General features: G+C 45.0%; 2 protein-coding genes across 2 annotated transcripts; one reads left to right on the forward strand and one right to left on the reverse strand.

The window, feature by feature from the left end:
• The first annotated feature begins 1472 nt into the window (after positions 1–1472).
• On the forward strand, positions 1473–7225 carry AGPAT1 (1-acylglycerol-3-phosphate O-acyltransferase 1). The gene is made up of 6 exons (XM_010176725.1): positions 1473–1657; positions 3022–3155; positions 3602–3777; positions 4057–4152; positions 4655–4727; positions 7080–7225. The coding sequence occupies exons 1-6, from the start codon at positions 1473–1475 to the stop codon at positions 7223–7225; spliced, it is 810 nt and encodes a 269-aa protein (XP_010175027.1).
• Positions 7226–10745: 3520 nt separating this feature from the next.
• On the reverse strand, positions 10746–23056 carry LOC104531743 (myeloperoxidase). The gene is made up of 13 exons (XM_029087160.1): positions 23050–23056; positions 21773–21850; positions 21100–21193; positions 20068–20243; positions 19304–19427; positions 17034–17163; positions 16215–16415; positions 15804–16119; positions 14738–14898; positions 14157–14409; positions 12576–12746; positions 11488–11725; positions 10746–10971 (listed from the first exon to the last, which is right to left on the reverse strand). The coding sequence occupies exons 1-13, from the start codon at positions 23054–23056 to the stop codon at positions 10746–10748; spliced, it is 2175 nt and encodes a 724-aa protein (XP_028942993.1).
• Between the last annotated feature and the right edge of the window lie 528 nt (positions 23057–23584).

Raw genomic sequence — 23584 nt, forward strand, 5'->3', positions numbered from 1 at the left:
TGAAAGGCCATAATTGATACTGAAGAGATATTATAAGGTTAATAGGCATTAGGAAGATAACTGTTTGCTGGATCAGACCTTGGATAAGCACAAAGCAGCCATGGCTAGTCTCCACAAACCGGTTCCAAAAGGGAGCTGGTCTCTGTGGTGCCAGTACAGTGGGGTCAAGGTGCCTGGGTCCAGCATGCACATGAGGTGCTTGTATTTTCCATGTGCTGGTGCAGAGACAGTGAGGAGGCTGTGGATGAAGCTCTTTGCTTTGGCTTCCTCTCCTGTGGTTGGGAGAGCTGAGCAGCAAGGCCTGCTGTCACTGCTCTCCAGTTTTCCCAGGGGAGACAGGAGAAGAGTCTCTGGTTAAGCCAAGGGGGAAGGGGGAGCAGGCAATGCCTTTCCTCAGTTTCTTCATGAATCATTACTGAGGCTTGTCCATTTTACTGTTCTCAGGGATTTGACCTTGTTCTTTAGGATGCAGGTGACAGTCGATGTGGCGTTATGGGCTCTTGGACTATTCCCTTTTACCAATCTGCAGCTTTCAGTCCTGGATGGAATTTAATATCGTTATTCCTCTTAAGTGACAGCTGCTTGGGCAAGGTCTGTCGTGCAGATGATGAATCGTGAAGCTTTTGTCTTTCAGCCTGGTGGTTGTACTTATTGCAAAGATCTTGCAGTGGTTTTAGGAGATGAAATGCAGTTGGAGCACTCCCAGGTTATACTTGCATTTTCCTGATTTACTTCTCATGTATGCAGATACTTGTCTAAACGTGTGCCTGCCGCTGGCCATGAAAACATCAGGAGTAGCTGCTCTTGCTTTGTTTACCTTTTTTGTCTAGACGTGGCATTTTAGCCACATTTCCTACTCTACTTGATGGAATTCCAGTTGCTCAGCTTGGTCCCTCCAATGCCTGGATGTATGGAACAGGAGCTGGATGCTAGGAACACTGGTTTTCTCTTTCTCTCCTCCATAATACTAATTTCTGACTTCCTGGACATCTTGCAGCCAGCTCACTTGTTGATGCCAAGTTCATTTCTTGTACAGAGACTGAGACAAGCTGGTGTCTGTGCTGTCCACCACATCCTGCTCCTTCCCATTGAAGATTTTCTAAAATGTGTTGAGGATTCCTATGCGCAGAGCCCCCCTGAAGAAGAGCTGTCTCTCCAAGCTCTACCAGCCCAGAGCCACACACACCCTGCACAAAGGCAGCCTTGCTGTTACGTGTTTGCCTCTGCTTGCCAGCCAGCTCCTACACGTGGTGCTGCTGGGCTGCGCTTGCTAAACCGGCTTTCCATGGTTAGTTTAGCTCCAAGCAGGGAACACAGCCTTTCTGAAGCATCACTCCCAAATCTTGTTCCAGCTTTGCAACACCCACATGTGTCTGATCAAGAGAATCTAAACTCTGCTCCACAACATTGGCTGCTCGTGACTCATTTACTGCTCTGTGCAACACTCCTCTGGTTGACTCTGGACTGGAAGGATGGAGCTTTTGCTCCTTGACTACCCATTTACTTTTCTGTTCATCGCTTTTCTAGTCCTTTACCAGGTGAAACCTGCATTCAGATACTTCTGCAAGATGACCTTCTATAAGTTGTGGCTCTTCACCCTAAGCATTGTGGTTATTATGATCAGTATTCCTCGTGGACGTAGTGCGGAAAATGTGAAGTAAGTTGTCTGTGGCTTCTTTCTGTTCTAGGCATTGCTCGAGTCAACTTGTGCTCTGTTTTGGAGGGTCCTGGTTGTTGTGCTGCTGCACAGGAGGAGTTAGCTGGAGGAATTAGTGTGGAGGGCTGACAGGCTGTGTAGTTCAGAGAAGTGATGTGGGTTTCAGTATTGCATTTGAGTTGATAGAAAGAATAATGAATTATGGAAGGAAAGGATCTAAAAGGTGATGTAGATTTGACAAACTGCGTAATGCCAACAAATTGGATGTAATGCACAGGTAACTTAACTCGTGGTTTTTAGCAAACCTCTCCTATCTGATCTTCAGAGCTGTATTTTCCTCCTCCATGTGACTGGTCATTCCCCTTCTAAGCTGTCTTGAGAAACCCTCTGCAGGTGCTCTTCTCTTTCTCAATTTTACTCTGACCCAGTTCCCACCTGAACAGGCACGAGCAGACATTACCATGGTGCAGTGCTGGCACCTGCATTGTCACTAGTGTCCCCATTGCTGCACTTACAGCCCAGTACCCCCGGGTCTGGCAGTCCCTGAGCGTGTCCCCTTGCTGCCTGTCCCCTCTCTCCATCTGTTTCTGCCTCTGCAATGAGCTGCTGGAGTTACCCAGGGACTGCACAGCTGGGCGTACGCGTGTGATCAGCAGCGATGGGCATTAGAAACATGGGGTGTGGGTGGAGCGGTGGCCAGAAGCTGACTCTCCTACACCACAGCACAGTGCTTGTAGCCTCCTGAAGTGCTGCAGAGCCAGGATTTACTACTTCATTGCTATACGCTGCAGTGAGAGTTTGTATCTCCCGAGCATCAGCCTTTTGCTTTAAGAAATTTTCTTCAGTTCTTGCCTTTTGTGTCTGACTTTTATTCTTTTCTTTATTTTTTCAGTATCTGTTAAAATATGGCTGCCAGGATTGCAGTCTAATGTCACCTAGAGGCAAAATCATCTCTCTTTCCACAGCCTGGGCAACAGCGGAGTTAGGCAGAGGTTTATTGCAGCCTGTATTTATGATTCAACAAGGCGGGCAGGGAGGCAGAGAACAAACAGGTGCACTATGAATTTTGGCATTATCTAATATTTGGCTGATCCACATGATTGCTGTAGCTGAGGTTGCTAGGCCATTGCTCTAATCTAGCTTGAAGAAAACCTGCTAGGTGTATTTGTCTTTTCTAATGAAATGGTAAGCTGAAGAGACATACTAGTTGTTCTTCTCCAAGTCATGGATCAAATCTGGGTCTGAGGAGAAACAGGCTACTCTGCAGGAGCAGTCTGTGAGGTGGGCTGGTTTGGAAGAACAGTGTTTGGTCCCTTCACCTAATTTCAGTATCTCTTTGGCTAATATCCACTCCCCTTCTCCAGGTTTTTACGCATGTCATTACTGCCACTCAAATACATCTTTGGTCTCAAGATAGTGGTGAAGGGCAAGGAGAACCTCAGAACTAAGAAACCTTTCGTCCTCGTGTTGAATCACCAGACTTCTCTTGACATTATGGGTACGTGGAGAACCTGCCTTCTGCTCATGGTCCCAGTTGTCTGTAGGGGATGGTAGTACGAAATCCCAAGTGCCACAGGCAGAGGAGTAGGAGTGGCTTCTATATAGTCCATTACCAGCTAGCCCCAAGCCAGGGAGTTCTCCAAGGTATTAGGGGTATTTTCAAGATAACTTAGCTTCATCCTTTCCAAGAGAATGCGGCTGAGAATATTAGTTGAACATGGACATGTCATAGCTGCTCTCGCTCAGTGTTGGCAACAGTCCTCCTCTAAGTAGATGGTTGGTCTGGAGAGCCCCATAATCCCTTTCCCAAAATATTTCTGATGCTATGAAGCTGGGTGGGTGCTGCAGGTATGGCATCTCCCAGAGCAGAGAGCTGTAGTAGAGAATCTGGAGGAAACCTCAGTGCAGATGACAACTTATTCTTTCCTTGTTCTCCCCTTCCAGTGATGATGGAGATATTGCCAAATCGCTGTGTGCCCATTGCAAAGAAGGAAATACTCTACATGGGCCCTTTTGGCCTAGCGTGCTGGCTGTCAGGACTCATTTTCATTGACCGCAAGAAGAAGGAAGAGTCTATTGCCATCTTGACAGAGGTGGCACACTCCTTGCACAAAGAAAATGTGAGTGGGGAGGCCTCTGGTGAGGAGCCACTGGAAAACATGAACCTTGATGTGGCTGGAAAGGGATCTTTGTCTCTGGGCTGGGCACTGGGAGAACAGAGTAAGAGCATCTCTGGTGGGTTCAGAGTGTTGTGTGTCCATAGAGTGCTTGAAATGGAGGAAGAGAAGGTCACTGCATGGTCAGGAGCAGACAGATCAGTCCCACAGAATTATGCCTGTGCAGTGGCCTAGAGTAGTAACTGAAGGTCCTTCCATCTCAATGTCTTCTTCCTCCTGCAGTTATGCGTCTTGATCTTCCCTGAAGGAACTCGCAATCACGGTGGCTCCATGTTGCCTTTCAAACGTGGGGCCTTCCAGCTGGCTGTGAAAGCCCAGGTGAGAACCACCTTCCTCCTGCCCCTTGGGGTGCGGTTTGCCTTCCATGGTCCACCATGAACCAGGGCTATGTGGTTCCTGGTCCCTGGCTTCCCTTTGGCTTGAGCACACATCCAGGAGCCCACAAGGAGCTTGCAGGTGGCACAGGCAGGGACAAGTGGAAAAATTCACGACTTAGCTTGGGAAAAAAGCAGGGGGACCTTGATAGGAGCCTTGGATCTACCCGAGGGCAGTTTCTGCTGAACAGGCCTCTCTACATACTAATTTGGCAATCCAAGCATTGTTGGTCTAAATACAGAGATGAAAATGTGAAAACCAACAACGAGGACATTGGGTGATACAGTTAAATGATGTAAATATCCCAATAACCCTCTGAGTGTCTACTGTGAAGCTGACTGGGGTAATTGTCATCAAGGTGTAGGATTCACCTAAGAGCACCAGTTCCTTTCTGGGGGAGGAATGGTGAAATTTGTGAATTGACTGTAGACTGCCTCCCCTCCAGGTCCCCATTATTCCTGTAGTGATCTCCTCCTACTACAGCTTCTACAACCAGAAGGAGAAGAGATTTACAACAGGTGAGGATAACCTGGGACAAAGAGTGGGCTGGGTGATGGTGTGAGCTCTGTCCTTGGAGGGAGCGATGAGGCGGGTGGACAGAGGACCACATGTGATGGGGAGAGAGCAGCCAGACAACAGCAGTTTCTGTTTACTCAGGAGGGGAGGAAATGGGAGATTTCAGGCATCACTTTTACCTCTCCCCTTGGATTTCTCACAGTTTGTCCAATAACCTGTATAAGGGAACCTGGAGAAGCAGCAGAGCCCTGGGGCAGGTCCTGCCCCTGGCCCCACCACTCTGTCCTTGGATCTGCAGGTGGATGGAGAGTTGGGAAACAAAAGCAAACATGGAGCTCTCAGTCAAAGTCACCCTGAGAGCGTGTCTCCCTTCAGTTACCATGTTTCATTGATTTATGGTAAAAAAAATTTCTACTGGTGACTGATAAAATTTGATGGGCAAAAAATGACGCAAGTCTTGGGCTTCAGAAGGAAAATGCAGGGAAAAAAAAATCAGATTCCAACAGAGAAAAGTAACCCGTCCTGTTCCTCTACTTCATTTGTTGATACCCACCCCAAAAAGGGCTTCTGCCACTTCCCACCCTCCCCCAGGCCAGCGCTGCTGTTTCCTAAGGGGAGGATTTGCATCTGAAATTCTCATTCCTCCCACTGTTTGTGCCTGGGTGTAGTCATTCCCTTGCAGGCAGCCACCTGGAAGAGAGAGTGGTGCAAAAGTTGCTTCCTCTGTTTCTGATGATCTTTCACCTGCTGGGTCTATCCTGTCTCTGCTGGCCACACACAAAAGTCTTTCAGTCCTGGAAGTGTTCCCCAAGTGGGGTTCTCTAGGAGCATAAGCAGAGACATCAGCTCTGGTCTGCTAGCCCACTCCCTCCCCATCACATCCCTGCTCAGCTGGGCAACCAAGATAGAGCACTGCTCTGGGAAATAGCACAGTGGGGAGGGACCTCTGAAGTAGCTGAACCTTTTGCTTTAAGCAAGGTCAGCTCTAAAGATGGATGAGTTTGCTCTGTTGCCTTGTCCAGCCGAGTTTGGAGTAACTCCAAGGAAGAAGATTCCACAACCTCCCTGAGCTTTTTAGGAAAGCCTACCTGCAGTTGCATGTGCATTTGCCTTTATGATAATCTCACCCTGGGAGTTTGTGGTTAGCTGACCTTTAAGTCCTTTTCCAAATTGCTGTTAAACAGGTGGGACCTTCCCTGCTGGAGGAAGAACCGGTTAGCTTTTCCTGTACCTTCTCACTTTTCACACCTGCAACTTTTGCTAGGGTTGATTCTGAAGATGTACAGCAGGTGGCCAAGATTTCTGCACATTGAGCAGGATGATCCTCAGGTCAGGACAGCTCGCCATGTCCACAGTGGCTCTGGGTGAGCTGATGAGCTTCTGGAAAGCCCAACTCTGTGTCCAGTGTGTGCACTCTTTTGAGCATGGAGCAAGTCTGGTGCTTGCTGGAAGTCTGTTATACCCCAACAGACCTACATTTTCAGCACAGCCCTGTCATCACGCGGCTCTTTCTGTAGGACCAAGTGAAGCATAGTAGACTGCTGAGATACCAGACCTAGCTTTGGATGTCGGATGTGCAGGCAGGGAGCATGCCCTCTTCTTTTGTGAAGCTCTTCTCTATGTTTCTGTTTTGTCTCCCTTGCACAGCTCTGCTAGCAACCCTTCTGGATCTCATTTCCTCGCACACATGTAAAGGCATGCAGGAAAGCTGGAGAATAACACAGACACTCCCCAGGTGCAGGTGTCTGTGCAGGCAGCGTCTTGTCTCTGCCACTGGGTGCAAGAGCAGAAGAGCATGATGACAGTTCCCCAGTATATTCTTCCTCTTTGTAGCAGTCCATTGCTTAGGTGCTTCCCAAGAGGAGTATGACACACCTTGGCCAAACAGGGAGTCCTGGGAACAATTTCTCTCACCCCAAAGCATGTTTCTGGAAGGAGGGACTCTACTGAATTCAGTATCTATAGATCAGAGCACAGCCAGTTTGGATGTGCTGTATTGCAGACATCTCTTTCTCTTTGCCATGGTCTAGACAGACTCTGAGGTCTCTCTACTGTGAAAACTTATTCTTCATGAATCATTGCATTGGATGTGTTTGGGGAGAGACTTGCCTGTTTCTGCATTTGTGATTTTTGTGGTCTCTGTGGATAGGAATAGCCTGATTTGGATTTTTGCTGTGTGCATCTGGGACATGACTGGGTTGCTACACCACTGTTGGTGTATGAAAGAGGACATTGCCCTTTGCTTCTGTCTTGTTCCTTGGTTTGTACTCATCCCTCTGCTATATCTTCTCTTGCTTTTTTACACAACTCGTGTTTTCTTCCCCCTCTCTGACCCTCCTATCTCACTCTTGCAGGAAAAAGCATCATACAGATCATGCCAGAAGTGCAAACCATCGGCCTGGGCCCAGCTGACGTTCCCAAGCTCACCGAGCAGGTCCGTGACTCCATGCTCACCACCTATCAGAGGATATCAGGAATGACGAACGGGGCTTCCCATTAGCGACCTTATCTTCCAGCTCCAGCTGAGTGTGTAGCAGCTGAGGGGAAGGGCATGGCAACCACAAGAAGGTCTGTTGGCAGAGACAACTGTGGATTGCAACCCTGACATACCAGAGACAGGTAAAACACCCACAGAGGAAGAAAGTCCTGTAAGTGGAGGTGGTGAAAGAGTTGCCATGTTCCTTCCAGAGAACTGTGCCACCTGTGTGGACAGACACATGGTGGGTAACTGGACATTTCTTTGTAATCATAACCCTGAGAACTTCTCTGCAGCTGGACCCCAAGCAGAGCTGGACCCTTCCTGTGATTATCACTGTGTGCTTATAATCACCTTTTCCTATTCAAAACCAACAAGGTGGAGCCTGTGACCATCCTGCCTGGGGAAGTGGCTGTCCTGGTAGGTTTGAGGGCTGCCACATTCCCTTGGAAGCACCCTCAGGAGAAGGCACTGTCTCCTACCTCTTCCCATGGGGAGGACTTGGGAGGTACCTCTGCCATGAGAGGGGAAAGTCAAGGCAGCTCTGGGAGAGAGGAATTAAAGACCTTACATATCTCTGCAGGGCTGGTGGCTTCGTTGTTTTTCTTAGCCTTCCTTTTAAGCAAAGCAAGGTTTTGCTTTCAGTAGTTGGGCAGATCTTGAAAGTGCGAAGGGAACATGCCTGGGGACTCAGAAACCAGAGGCAAACAGCAGAAAGATGTTGCTTAACATCCTTGCTGTGCCCTGATAACCTCATTATTTTTAACACAACCTGTATATTTTTCAATCTAAATACACTGCGGGAGCTGCAGCTCCTGATTTCTGAATACTGCCTGGTTTTGCCCTGTCTTCTATGCATCATGGGATGACATCTTGTCTTCCTCTGCCCAGGGCCACCATAGTCTTTCCCTGTTCCTCACTCACTGGAAGCTCATGGAGCAGCAGGTCCCCTGGGCCATGGGTGGGCAGTCTGGGGCACTGGGCTGAGATGGATATGACTTGCCCATGGCAAAGCTCGTATGCTGATGCTTTAGGATCAGTAGCCATAGGATTTTACCAAACATCTCCATAATTACTCACTCATGATTCCACCTTAGGCTGCTGCCTTCTTGCTCCCAGTCCCTTCCTTCCCTCCCAGTTGTGCCAAGGAAAAATGGAAACTTAATATGATTTTTACATGTTTGATATTTATTAACTTAATAGGGTCTTGGGAGTGATCATCCCAGCCAGAGATTTCTTTCTAGCCCTAATGCTTGTGGTTTACACACCAGCCAGCTTATGGTTTGCTTTGTTATGCTGATACGTGTAGCTATGAACCGTAGCCAAAGAATGTTTTGGACACATGCTTAACATACCAGAACTGATGCCAAATATAGATGAGTGCATACAATGTATTTTATTACTGCCCAGCATACTCTCACGCATGTTCACTATGGGATTTAAATAAAAGATATCTTTATGCTTCAACATGCAGCTGCCATTCTCCATTGTCTTCAAAGACTGAAATCTCACTGCTAATTAGAAACAGTTTATTCTCTTGTGCAAAACAAGAAGGGGATAAGGGAAGTTTTGATAAAGATTACATGAACTTGCTAATTTCTGAGCAGGTACAAAGGACAAGGAATTTGATTTGAAATGCAAGCACCTCTAGGTTTGACACCCAGGATGGAAAGTAAAAAATTTGTCTTGATTTTGCCTTCAGAGAGTCATAAAGCATCCAGCATCTAACCAGGTCTTCACACCTCTGAACATTTCTAAAGGGCCACAGACAACAAAATGTCATTACCCTTCCATCTGAAGACTTACATTACTGGAAGCTTTTACAAATAAATGATATAAAAATCACTGTACAGCAAATAAAACAGTAGACATGGTCTTGAGCTCCTCTCTGGGAAATCAAGTGCTGAGGTTCTGTTGACAGCAGTCAGCTGAGCATGGTGTACAGGCAGCACCTTCCAACCCGCACCTCAGTAGCACCATTAGGAGTTTCCAACACTGGTCTGATGAGCAGGATCAGAAACTGTCAGTGAAGCAGAAAAAGCCACTGAGAGGCAAAAAGTCTTTCCTGGACACAATATTCCTCCCCACATTTTTCTTTGACTCGGTAGCTTAAAATAGTCACTGGTGAATGGGTAAGTGAATAACAGGTCACCCTTGTACCTCTGAGACAATGCAGTGCTTCCAGCCTTGTCAAAAGGTACCTCTGGTGACCCAACATCAAACAGCCCTTTGGATGAGTGTTTTTTGGGGCAATTTCTCAGCACCTGAAAAGGTTAAACTTTTAGCAGCTGCTTTTTAACACGCTGGGATTTCACTCTCCCTGGGTTATGCAAATACAGTTCAGTTTCCTCCCAGCCTGGTGATAAAAGAGCCCCAGGAAGCGGCTCAGCAAATTTTAGTGACTGTGAGACTAAGTTAATAAAAGAAATCAGGAAGCCTCTATTGTTCAGCATCCGCTGGACTCAGTTCCTAAAGAGTGGTGTGAAGTCACCATAATTTTGTAGTTTACATTAAATGCAAATGTCTTTCTTAAACAACAGTGTCTCTTTAAAATACAGTTAATTAAACTCAATGCAGGAACTGCATGGAGATGTTTTGTGGTCTGTGCCTTGAAGAAGGGGGTTGGAACTAGCTGATCTTTAAGGTCCCTTCCAACCCTGACCATTCTATGATTCTCTGATTCTAAGGACAGAGTAGGTGATCCCCAGGTCTTATGATCATCTATAAATGGGTTGCCAGAAGAAAACAAATCCAGTGCATTCCATTCTGCTTAGGTCACACCTGTCTTCTGCAAGTCTCTGTTCTCCCGACATCATTTTAAACTGTGAGAGCCCAGGCCACAAGTGGGAGCCCCTCCCAGTGGGAGGACACAGTTGGTGTCTACATCTCCTATATGAAGACACATCAGTGGGAGGACACAGTTGGTGTCTACATCTCCTATATGAAGACACTGTTTTACTGTCTTTCAGGCACATCATAATTTCTGACTATATATATTAAACTACTGGTATGTCAGGCCACTGTAGTGTCAAAACAACTCCAGATATACCTTAAAATGTATTTCTGACTATATATATTAAACTACTGTCAAAACAACTCCAGATATACCTTAAAATGCTTTAAAGCTTTAGGGGAGGCAAGGGAAGAGCAGGGGCTTGGAGCAGCAGAGTTTGGGGAGAATTTGGAGCAGGTTGGCTAATTCTAATTGATTTGTTCATGGACAGGTGTCCATGAACCGACTGAACAGTTCCTGTGAAGTAAGATTCCAGTTATCCTGGATTAAGGTATTTAGAGAAGAACACATTGACAAGGGCCAGAACAGTCTGGATTTTCAGGGATTTCCCATCTATTTGAAGAGGAACAGTCAGGCCAGTAAGGGATGAAGGTGATGGATTGCAAGGAGACTCTGCCTCCAGTGGTGTCTAAGTGGGGCTGAATGGATGGTCAAGGTTTTTTGGGGGGCAGAGTCACTGTGATGACCTTAATTATTTTATGTCTTGAAGCACTGAAGAATCTGACCTTGTAGGGCATTTATTATTTTTATCTACGTACCTTTTGTGCCACTCTTGGGCTCGTTTTTCCAGGGTGAAAGGTCGAGCATGTCAATCTCATGGCAGTCCACGAAGTTCTCAGGATAGCTGTTGACCCTGAACACATCCCTGGGTATCTTTTTGATACGAGTATTGTCACAGATCACTGTTGACAGTGAGACTTTTCTCAGTGCATGCAACTGCTGTGGAGTGAAAACTCCTGGTTTCTCCCACCAGAATCTGCAATGATATTTTCAGAAGCAGCTTACTCTTTGAAGGCCTTTGGTGCTTGTTACTTGCCAAGATGGGAATCTGACTAAGATGAGTCTCTGCTCAGATACACCTTGATTCATCAGGCAGCAAGCACACCCCTTTGGAAAGAGGTGTCTCCAGTGTGGCCAGGTCTGCCACTCGTTTACCAGTGCAAAGAACCTGCCTCTTCCACACGGCATCACCAGACTGCTGGGATGCAGTGACTGATCCTCCCCTTTTGTACCCTGACAGCAAGTGTCACCCCAGGCAGATACTACTGCAGATCACTGGTGCAGGAGCTGGTGCTCCTCAACCACAAAGGTCTGTAGGAATGGTCTGTAAAAAAGAGTCCTTTGGCAACTGGGCTAAAATCAAGGTGTAAGCTTTGCTGGGAGCACTCACTGAAGTGTTGGAGATGGGCTGGATTAGCGTGTCACATGAAATGCCAGCATTTTTTCCCATAATAAATTCCATGGGGAAGGTTTTTATCTCAGAGCCACCTACCTGTCCCCATCACGCAGGTTCCTGAACTGGGTGCCAATGATGCAGGCCAGGAGGGGTCCAATTCTGCCCTGAGGAATAAAGGGCTCTGCGACTGCCCCAATCCAGAGGTCAATATTGTCTGGTGTCCCATACAACTCCATGAACTTCTTGGCCAGTTTGGAATTGCCTAGCACCTCAGATAATTCATCTACATTTTGAGGCTGGGAGAGCCCACAGAAACGCCTCCAGGCATTGTAACCTGCAAAAGCAGGAACAGCAGCTGATCAAGACCCATGTCTCCCCACCATCTGCTTAGGCTGAGGAGCTAAACCGACCCCTTGGCCCATGAGCAATGTCTGCTTCTTCTCATGGCATTAAAGGATCTGGAAGACATTATTGTCTAGACAGTCACAACAAATGACATGTTTTCAAAGGTCCTTTCTGTATGCACACGCTCAACTAACAATTTGAGTTGCTTTTGCATGTGGCTACAGGTTCATCATATCCTGTCTATTAGAACTACCTAGAGCTGAGGGAGAATGCACCAGTCCTTGCAGTTTTGGGAAGCAAAATTTCCAAGCTCAAAGTGCTAGAAAAGAGCAACATTTGGTTGTGCTTAACCCAAGAGCAGCCATTCTTCTCCAGGACCTGGGGGCAATTATACCTGTGGGTGCAAGCCTCTTCTGCTCAGAGCGCTGGGTTGTCTGAAGACACAAAAACCCATTGATGGGCAATGAACAAAGCACGGATGGTCCATCAAGCCCATGTGAAAGCTGAACTTGGTTGCTTGCATCTGTATCTTCTGTACTCCATATAATCTGTTTTTGCAATACACCATTGTTTCTATTCCTCTTTATTACATTATCCCAGCCATCATCTTTGCTTTCCAAACTTTTTGTCCTTGTCTTAAACCCCTGAGAAAAAGATCTTTATAACACAGGGACCTTTTCTTCCCTGAGCTTGACTGTCTGTCCACCCTTTGCCCTTAAATCAATGTACAGTTTCTTCCCATTGGTATGAAAAAAGCTTAGTACATTCATGGAACTACTATAAAGAGCAGAAGAAAAAAGTGTGTTGTTCACAGGACATATGGACTTGTGTCTGCTTACCTGGAAGGCCATGGTCTCTTCCCCGTTGCATGTTCAGGGCTGCTAGATCCAGACCCATTATCTCTGTCTGTTCAAAGAGGTGGTTCTGGAGCTCCTCAACGAGCAGTTGATTCTGTTTCATCAGTTTTGCATGATCAACTACCATGCCCCGTAGCAGTGGGTCAATGCCACCTGCATCCATTGCAAGTCAAGAAAAGACATTTTGTACCAAGCTGCAGATTTGATGGTCCTTTTTGTGCAGCTGAAACAGTGCTGCAGTAGATGTCTTTTCTACTCTGGGCTGTGTGGAGTTTACCTAGCTCCACATTTCCATTTCAACACACGCTAGTACATATGTACATATCTGCATACATCAGTTGATGAGGCCTCCCTTTAGCAATTAGCTTCCCTTCCCTTCCACACCCATCAGTCTTCCCTTCTGCAGCCCTAAATCCACTTGTTGTCCACCAAGACCTCAGCGTCCTTTTCTGCAGAACTGCTCCTTAGCCTGTCAGTCCCCAGCATGTACTGATACATGGGCCTCTGTCCAAGGTTTGCAGTTGATTTTATTTATAATTAACTATTAATTGACAAATAGTTATTAAAACATTAAATGCAATGATGGAATCAATTCATGTCACTTTGTCCATGTCATAGCCATTAAGAAGACAGTACTAGTCAAACACAGGAAAATGGCTGCACATGTATATTTTGGTATGTTTTCCATAATTAGATAACTCATTTTGGAAGACACATTTGTCTTCCTTGGAAAGATCCTTGTCTGCTACAGACAGCAGCTGTATAAGAGCAGGATCCCACAACTCCCTTTAGAGTCACGAAGAGAGATGGCCACCACCAGGAAGCAATTATGCTGTTAAACCGGATGCATCACCCTCTGGCAATGCCTGTTAGTTACAGAAGGATTTAATAGCTTAGATTGACCTAAAGTTTGGTTGGCTGACATTTGAGGTCAGGAGTCTCGTGCTTCCTGGAACAGCACAAGCAGTTGCACTATTTGATGAATGTGCAATGCTCACACTGTTGGGTCTCGCTGAGCTGAGGGATGTACAGCAACCTGAGAAGGAGGTTAAGTCTGTTATACAGTCTGGTGATTTACTGACCTGTTCAGAATATGGATGTAATTATCGTGCAATGAACTGAGGAAAACACTGAAAAAAATGTGCAAAGGAAGCTACAGAACTGTATGTTCTGATGTAAAATCTTGCTCCAGTGCGGCTGCTTCTGCAGGAGCTGGTGCTTGGTAATGTCCAATGATTAGAATATAACAGCATATAATTTTTGGCATGGCTCCTTTGCCTGGGCTCAATGCAGAACCAGTGTTAGGTTGTGTTTGGCAACAATTCTGTGGGACTGTCCTGCTGCCCCACATTTAGCAAACCACCGATTTGTCTGCAGCCCCTGGGGTAGACATGTCATGAGCACCTTCCAAGCTGAAGGGCACTGTAATTTGTGTGAGGTCAGTTAAATAAATGGAGCTAAAGCAGTTTTTGGAGTCTAGGTTTATGTGTCTTACCAGCTGACCTCCACCTGAGTGTGTCCTTCAGGACCAGACCAGGACTTCTTGCTTTCCCACGTTCTTACCTTCCTTTATAATTCTCCACGTAGCACAAAAGGTCAAATGAAGAGGGACAGGAGATAATGAACCCAAAGGCTGAAAACTGTCATCTAAACGGGATACAAAAGGCTGCACTGATGTATGACCAAATCGGAAAGCCAAGGAAAAAACATTTGAGACAGTAGGATCCACGTTCTCGTTATAGCCACTGTATGAAGGGATCCACTTGCTGGTCTCCTCCGCAAGCAGAAGTGGGAGGTAATCTCTGTATGTTATTAGCTGAAAAAAGCACAAAAGCAGAACAAGTTGTCAGCAGCTGTAGCAGAAATGCCGTCAAAGTAAAATGCAGAGCATGAACATGGACTCATGGCATAGATTGGCATAATATATTAAAATTATTTAATATAATAAATAACTGATAAATTGGTAAAATAATGGATAAAAAAGTTCTCACTATTCATGCTTCTCAGATGGACCATCCTTATTCACAATTTTCAGCTCCCACAATTAACTCCACTAAATCTGCAAAGCAGGGCTTTCCTCCTTTTCCTGGAGGAAAAAACATTCCTAAGCAAGCAGATGATAAACAGCGAGCAGTGATTAGTACCTGGTTTATGGCAGCTACAATCTTCCGACTCTCCTGGTAAAGCTTCTCTCCATCCCAGTGAGGATTTAATTTCCTCAGCTCTGTAACCAGGCGGTTGTGTTCTCGCAGAAAGACAGTGTGTAGTGCAGAAAGCACCAGGTTTTCAGTTACTCGTTTGTCACCTACAAATGAAAATATTTCAGGAGTTTTGTAAATTGTTTTTTTATTTCAGCAGCAGGTTTTTGTGTTAGGACAGACGAGTAACAACTGATAGTCAGTGTTACTGGCAGTAATGCTTATGGTTATGCTTCCTACCAGTGTCATTCACGCCAGGTATTTCTTTCCAGCAGAGGCAAAGCATTCTCTGTCCAAACCATTTAACCAAAACCATTGGAGAAGAGGCTTTCAGCAATTTAAACTATACTGCATTGAGAGTCTCCTCACCCAGCAAGGATCTCTTCTTGTGTGCGGGGAATGAGAAAATAATGTGCAATGGGAACACTCTATATTCTTATGATTAACTTGCAAGCTTCACTTTTATAATATTTTTTTCACGTGCCTGTAATCACTTCTTATTTTCTGTGTTTTAAGTCATCAATTTGTTTAAAAGTTCGAAAAACTTCCAGGCTTGTCTTCTGATGGAGGCTGGGATATTTGAAATCTTAAAAATTTAGAATGTGGTACTAGGGAGGGTTAACTAAATTGATTAACTGTGTTTAATCATTAGTATTGATTGAATTGAAAACTGAATGGTGAATTTTAGGCAGGAGGGGAAGAAAAGTCACTGAGAAGTTTTAAACACTGTTGGTTATTCTATTCTCATACCTTTGAAGACTTTTTAAAGGGATGATGAATTGCTGTAACTCTTTTGGGGAAATTAAAATAAGATAATTTTCATGTTTAATTAAATTATTATTGTTTCATTATTATTCTTTTTATGATCTAGAGGAGAGTCCTCTGTCTTTCACCTTACACAATCGTGTCTTGCAAAGCCTCATACAAATATAAAGAGACATCAGACACCTGACCATAATGATCCTTTTTGACTTTATGGGCCACTGAAAACTGCCCCATGGATACACCTTACCTGCTTCGAAACAGGGGATGTTCATGCTCTCGTTGGTGAGAACACAAATACTTTTTGTTTTGTTCTCAAAGGGCAATAATTCCAGCCCCGCATCAGTAAAATTCTGGTTCACAGCCATCAAACCCAGCTGGTTTGTCTGATTTCTAAGACTCTTTGCCAGAGAGTCTTCGCTGCCATACACCGTGCTGGCATCGATGAACGAGCTGACGGCGTTGATCTGCTCGCGGGTAAACGTCCTGGGATTGCATACGGACGCTGACTGGATGAACGGCATGCAAGAGTTTGACCTCAGCATCCGTGGGTCATCAGGGGGAAACTAAAGCAAACAAACATAAGCGATGCCTCAGGAAGTCTTGTGGGTTTATTTTTACTGTCTTAAGACAGCGTGGGATGGAGTGAAAGTCAAGGTACCTTAATCGGGAAGCAAGGAGGCTTGAAGGCACAATTGGTCTCGCAGTGAAGCTCCGGGTTCACTCCTGCACCACTGGCAGGGGCCAAGTCTATGTCGTGGTTTACCCACTGGCCCCACTGCATGAAGACAAGAGAGAGCTCTTGATCTTGAGTGACGTTCTCGTTGGCTGTGTGAGCAATTTCGTTTGACACTTTTCGAACCTGCAGAAAATCAAAATGAAAATGTGTGTGACTATCTCTGCCACAGTGAATTTACCTCTCAGTATAACACCCACTACGATGAGGCCATGGATAAGTTGGTCTTAGATAAACTCGTAAGAGTTAATTAGGGCATTAAACAGACCCGTGCCCCAGCTCTATCAAAGCAGATGTGATAAGTAACACCATCTTGACTCCACAGTCACTTCACCAAGCCTTTTTCAGCTGAAACTGATGTATGTGCACACATCCAGCAAGACAAGAAGATGACTGAGGAACACCCAAGCTTTATGGTTTGTATTAAAATCCTGATGTATCTCAGCACACTGTGCTGTGCTCTTCACAAAACCCTGGGATGCACACTTCTGAAAATGTTATGTTGTCCACACTTTGCTTAGTGAAGTATTCACAACATTTATGCTCATGTCTGTCTCCAACTGATATCTTTGGATATCACCCAAGGCCATAGCTCAGTTGTAGAAAACAAGCCTCAAATTAGCACCTGAGATCAGAGGAAAGGACTGAGCAGTTTGCACTCCAGATGTTGCCACTGTTTCCTTTCTGATGGATGCAGAGAGGGCAGTGTCCATTACTGTTGTCTGGACAAGAATAAGTTCTCACCAGGGGGAGTGGAAATCCATTGTACAGCTTTCCTTCACTTGCTCCTCTGGGAACTGACACTCCATCTTCATATGCTGCTGGAAGCCAGCGAGCAAATGCACGATTCGAGGACCCTAGATGAGAATGCTTTCTGGAGCATCACAAGGAGAAAAGCAAACACCGGTATTACTTGAAAAATGAACAGCCTTGTAGAGACTAACATTTTGCAGCCCTTTAATCCATGTCTGGTTACTCTGGTAACAGAGGCAATAGCCAAAAACCACTGAGAAGTAAATAACTGCAGAGAAAAATGAACATTTTTTACACTAAGAAAATATTCCTCATGCCATTATATTCATTTTATTTGGCATTTAAATCTCTGTAGCACCTCTGTCTCCACTACTGCCCTACACAAAATCATGGACTCACAGTTAGAGTCATCACCAATGACCAGGGTGGCCATGCCTTTGTCCAGCTGAGGGCTGGAAGCCTCCAAGGATGAAGATTCTCCATCTCTGTGGGGACCTATGCCAAGGCTGCAGCTTCAGGAAGTTTTTCCTCACGTCCAACACAAAACCTCTCAAACTGCAGTCTACAGCTGTGGCCAATTGTTTTATTGTCTCATACTGCTCAGAAGAATTTGAATCAGTAAACTCAGCAACACTTGTTCAGAAGAACAACAATGCTGATTAAGCCAATATGATCTGTGGCCCTAGGGACACAGAAACACAGGTTATTTGGGGGGAATCTGTTAGTGAATATCAGCTGGTGCACAACAACTTTCTGTGCTTAAGCTCTTAAAAACATGGATAATACCTGTGTATTGGGTCTGGTTGTGGTGGGTTGACCTGCCTATACCAAGGGGTGGTATACCCAGAATTTACAGCAGTGTGCTGTGAAATAAGAGCATGCCCTAGAACAATTGCCAAACCATAGCTGAAGCAATTCCATCAGATATTAGGAGTCCAGTACCACCACAGCTCTTGTTTTGATTGCCATTACTGTCCTTACAGGTAGATTTATTCAAAATATTCAAGTGCTGTCTCCTGGTGTGCATCTTGAGCTAAGCAAGACCCTTGGAAAAATGTTAACATATCACAGAGTTCCCTTGCTTCTAAGTGCCTTGGGGTCTCCCTTGCAGCCCACTGGATTAGGAAGTCCAAGACAACCCTACCCTGAGCATAAAAATCAGCATGGGCACTGCTGTCCTTGGGGACCTGAGGGCTCTGGGGTCTGTGGGCAAAGGTACAGACTGACTGTAACACTAACACCGTGAGTGTGAGCTCCTTGCACGTGTGATGCAGAGTTGTGTTATGTCTTCACATCTGGCACATCTGTTTCATGCCAGATGCACGTTGGATTCAAGACCTGTTCAGACTTAGGGGCTGGAGTTAGCACACCAGGCAGCAAATCTATGGCAGAACAGGACAACCAGCCTTGGCTTCCAAGTACTCCAGCCTTGGCTTCCAAGAAATTTTGCCATCTTCTGGTCAGAAAAAAAAAAATTAAGCTAACAAAGAAATAAATAAATGTGTGATCCCAGGTGTAAACCAGGAGGAAGCTATGCACAAAAAGCTGAAGAACTCATTATTTTCACATTAAGGATACACACTATTAGAAGAGCCAGGAATTAAACTCTTATTTACTTCTCTCCCTTATGCATCACAACACAGTGTGTATTTGGGTAGCCACACAGACAGGTTGAGAGCTGTATATTTTCACATGAACCAGGCACCAAATCTAGTCCTCTGTGCTTAGTGGGATATCAAAAATGTTTCCTATATGTATTCACCGTGCCCATGAAACCTATGGTTTTTTAAAATCTTGCTTGTGTAGTCAGCCCAAGACAACTAAAGTTTGAAATTTGGTTGTCAATATCCACATCACATTCAAAGCACAGTGTCTGCCTAAGCCCAGGGAAATTAGTATTATCCATACCACAAAAGAGAGGAGGGGTGATTTCCTGGAGCCTCAAGCTCAGTGGGAGGCTGGTTGTCATAGCCCCAAAATCTGCTGTCCTCAACTTTTCACATCCCCCCACCCCAAGAAGTCATTTCCTTCATCCAAAGCTGCAAATGAAGGACAATGAGCTCAAATCTGAAATTTTCAAGAAACTACATCTTTTTCCTGCCAGGCATAGGTAAAAATGAAACATCTGTTATAGGTACCACTTAAATGAGCATTTCACTCTTCTTGCTCTGTTGAAAGGTACTTACACAAACGACCTTAAGCCATCTATCCTGGGTCAATGTATAGACTGGAGACTTTCCCTGCCCACGCACAAATCCTACCTGTTGTTGCATTCTCCAGTAATGGTCCGGTAAATGTCGTGCTTTGGGCATTTAATGGAATGAATCTGATAGTCACAGCCAGTTTCCTTGGAAATCACCTGCTTCTGTTTTTTGTTTAGTAGGTCTGCAAGAGAAACCATGCAAAATAACATCTTTCCTTACTCATTTTTATTTTAGCTTCTTGGTATTCTAGGTCAATGTTTGAGTCAGCTGAGTCAGAGCGGTGGATGTATAACAACTGGATTTGAATTGATAATTTGGTATCTAAACTCTTCTGTGGCTCAGCTCTCACCTCTGGGTTAGGGAAACTGGGTTGGCATGGAACAACTTTCCAGGGGAACATGGGGAGCATCATCACCAGCAACGTTTTACCCTAGACTGGGAACACAATTATGGGCATGAAGAGTGGTACAACCTGGGCAGGTGGATGTGAGGACCAAAAGTGGAAGATGGACTTCTTTTCTCAGAGGTCAGAGTCTCCTGGCATTCAGCATGTTTTGCCCCAGGTTTATCACACTTCTTGTTAGGCTGCTTTTAACATCAAAGATACGAGACAGGCACTGCCAAAGATGACTATTAGAACACCTGGTGGTCTGGTGTGCCTCTGAGCATGCTGGAAGTCTATTCACCTGGGGCTGTTGTGGGAAAGGGTTTTACCACCACCAGTTATTTGGATCGTGGCAGAGCTGCTCTCTGACACTCCTGCTGTGGTAGAGTTTCTGCACTTGGCTGTTTGTAAGCCATTTTTGTCTAAACCACATTACCAGTAACATTGAATCTCCATTTCCCAGAGAAACGCAGCTTGATTTTGAGGAGTTTCAAAGTAGTTTCCAAGTAATCGGCAGCGCGGACTGCAGATCTGGTTCTTCCCACTGGGTCCTTTAAGTGCTTCAGGAAATCCATTGGGTTGGCAACCTTTTCTTCTAGTTTTGTCTTTAAGCTGAACATAAAAGAGTCCCATGAAGTGCCTTCTCTGAAATCAGACCTCCTCTGTCATGTACTTAGACGTGACAGCACCACTGGGTCCCAGGCAGGCTCTGCTCACCTAGGACAAGCTGGCTGCTCATCAGCTTTGAACATCATCTCAGACAGATTTTGGCACACAAATCATTGTGATCCCCTACTTCAAGTTTGCATTACATCCTTGTCACAATAGATTTTGTTATTGTGAAAAGCTGGATCAGTGGAAAACTGAGTTATTCAGTGACTAGATAAAATTTTACATTTAGAATGTCACAAGATATATTCTGTGAACAGAGAGACAACCTTGGTCCTGTTGCATCTCTTTCAGGTCCCAAGGCTCTTTCTTGCACAATGACAAACCTTCCATAGGGTGGGTGGAGAGAGACTACTCCCCAAAGCATCCTGCTGCCTGGATCCATCTTTTTGGGACAATACACAGAAGGATACCCAGGGTTTGACTTCCACTGAGACTTATTTGTGACAGGGTGCTCATCTGCACAACTGTGGTCCTTCTGGAGAGGGGCAGAACTTCAGCAGCCAAGAGAGGACTCCACATGTGTCCAGTGTCTCATACCACTATGGACTACTGAAAGGTGCCCATGGCAGTGTAGGTGAGGAGGCAATAGCTGCAGGTGATGAAGGGTGGCCCTGGGACTGAGATGGGACACTAGAATCCAGCCAGAGTGGGCAAAAGGATCTTCCCAACTGTGACAGGGAGAGCCCTTGAACAAAGGCATTTCCATAATAAATATGCATTGGAAAACAGAAGAAACACACATGTATTTTATCTTATTTCCTTATAATATTGAGGCCCTCATGCAAGAAGGACTCACCTTTTTCGGGCACGTAAATATGCTGTGTCTACCAGCCGCTTGGCTTCACTGATGCTGCTCAGAAGAAATGAGTCTGATAGCACCTCTAAGTCCTCTACCAAAAAAAAGAAGAAAAAGAAGAAATTGAGGTACTTCAGGACTACACATCCCACCCCATCTCTGGGTGCCGAGGTGCACTGATTCGCTTTACACGCAGTTCCCACTGTGTGCTTAGTGCTACCTGAACACCTTTGTCTGTGCTGCTCTTGCTCATCTGCTTCACCCCATTGCTGAGGTCCTGGAAGTCACAGGACAAGAAGTGACTATAAAGCTTATTATCCATTTCACAAAATTGTCTCTCTTGGCTTTGGGAGGTTTTCAAGGAGTTATTTTTCACCCTTCTTTTTAAAGCTATTCTTCCTGTGAGAAGGAAAATGAACAGAGGAAGCCAAATACACGATCTCTGACCCAGTTTCCCTGTCATAAAATGATGATCATGTGCTTGGAAGGCCTGTTGGTTAAATAGGCCATTTCCTTAGACAATTTTCTTAGGTATTGACTTCACTGTTAGTGGGTCAATCTACAGGATATTTCAAATTTATATTTAAGCTATATCTGACTAGGAACTCAAACTCAGTTTTGACTCACACAGGTTCAAGCACAAGTAGCAGTCAAAGAAGAAACAGAAACTTACTGTTGAATGAGGAATCCTTTGCCCCGACAAAGCAGAGAGTGATGATGAATCCTAAGAGAGTAATTGTTGGTTTGGTGCCTAGAGAGAAACACAACATAAATCTTCTGAATGGGCAGGGCTTCACTGAAGCATCAGAAGAGATTGACAGGTTTGGTTTGAATATTTCTCTCAGGATCCAGGAACGAAAGATAGCACCTCTCTGATCAGGTCCATAAGAGGGACTCTGGCTGGCGAAGGCTGTAACTGTAGGTGTTGGCAGGACACAGGGACACCCCTGTGGTGTGGCACAGTCAGTAAACTGGGATGAGTAACTGCCAAGGAGAAGGCAACCAAGTACAGTCCAGGCTCCAGTGATGGAGACTATTGGGAAGGTACATTGGAAGAGGGCAGTGTCCTGGTGTCCTGCCTTTCAGAAGGTCCTTCTCAGGTGGCTAGTGACCCCACAGATCCCTCTCTGCCCCCTCTGTCGTGTTACTGAGCAAAACAAGCTGCTACATTTAGCACTGGTCCTTCAGCCTTCAACTACCTCTATTAGTCTTCTTGATGTTCTCTGAAATTTGTCTCTACTCCTTTTTCACATAAATGCTAGAAATGTGTATCATCTGTTCTCATCAATGTCATATACAATGACAGAATCCCATCCCCGAAAGAAGCTCTTTAGATAAAATCTTACAATTAGATATATTTGTAATAGTTTAACGGGGCTGGCAGCCAAACATGACACAGCCACTTGCACCCCCTCCCCTTCCCCCCACACCCAGGGAATAGGGGAGAGAATTGAAGGGGTAAAGGTGAGGAGACTTGTAGGTTGAGATGAGAACAATTTAATAATTTGAGTAAAATTAAATTAAAATAGTAGTGTTAATAATAATTATAACAAATATAAATATATATGCATATATATATTAAAAAATGAGTGATGCACAGTATAATTGCTCACCACCCACTGATAGCGATCCCAGAGGATCTTACAGTCTGTGGAAATTCTTAAATCATTTTCACAGACATTGAAGGCTGTTTATTCCTTGCAATCTTATATTGCAGGATATTGCTACATGAGGCAGAAAAGCTGTCTTTTCTTGCTTCTCAAAATAAATGTATTTCACATAGAGGGGGAGAGGTGAGTATGAAGGACCACTAATGAAGGACCACTAGCTCCTAATGCTTTACTCTGTTTCCTCATCTCCTTGGGCTCACCCATGGAATGCACCAATACTTATGCCAGAAATATCAAATCAGTCAAATACAGATACAAAATGAAAAAGCACTGATCTTACCTGCCATCTCTGCAAAGCCAGTAGGACTAGGAAACAAACCAGTCCTTTATAGCACCTGCACAAGGGCAGAAATTAGCTAGGTTTGACCTGGGTGTGGCCAACAAAGGAGAAACTGGGACCAGACTGAGCCAAGAGGAAATATCTGCTGGTTTGCTTTCCTGGATTAAACAGAAAGGTGCATACTTCTCCATTCTTCTGAGTAAACGTTGACTTCCTTTTTGAGAAGTCAGTGAAAAGAGAAAAAGAGTAAAGGCATAGATTTCTTTTCTGCAAGTGAAAGAGATCAGCTTAATGTCATGATACTAAAAGATGTTGATGGAATTTGGCTTCTTTTTTCCCTGTTGGTTGACATCTCTGATGGTTTGGGAAGCCAGAAATGGGTCATTTTGCCAACATGCAGTTGTGGAATATACCAAATACAGCACGTCTGAATGGTGGGACCTGCCAAGATTTGTACCCAAGAACACCAAAATTGCGTCTCGTTTAAAATTGCTTAGTGAGATGGTTTCTGTAGTTAAACAATAGTCAGATCACC

Source organism: Antrostomus carolinensis, unplaced genomic scaffold, assembly GCF_000700745.2.
Source record: "Antrostomus carolinensis isolate BGI_N321 unplaced genomic scaffold, ASM70074v2 scaffold1061, whole genome shotgun sequence".
In the NCBI taxonomy this organism is placed as follows: Eukaryota; Metazoa; Chordata; class Aves; order Caprimulgiformes; family Caprimulgidae; genus Antrostomus; species Antrostomus carolinensis.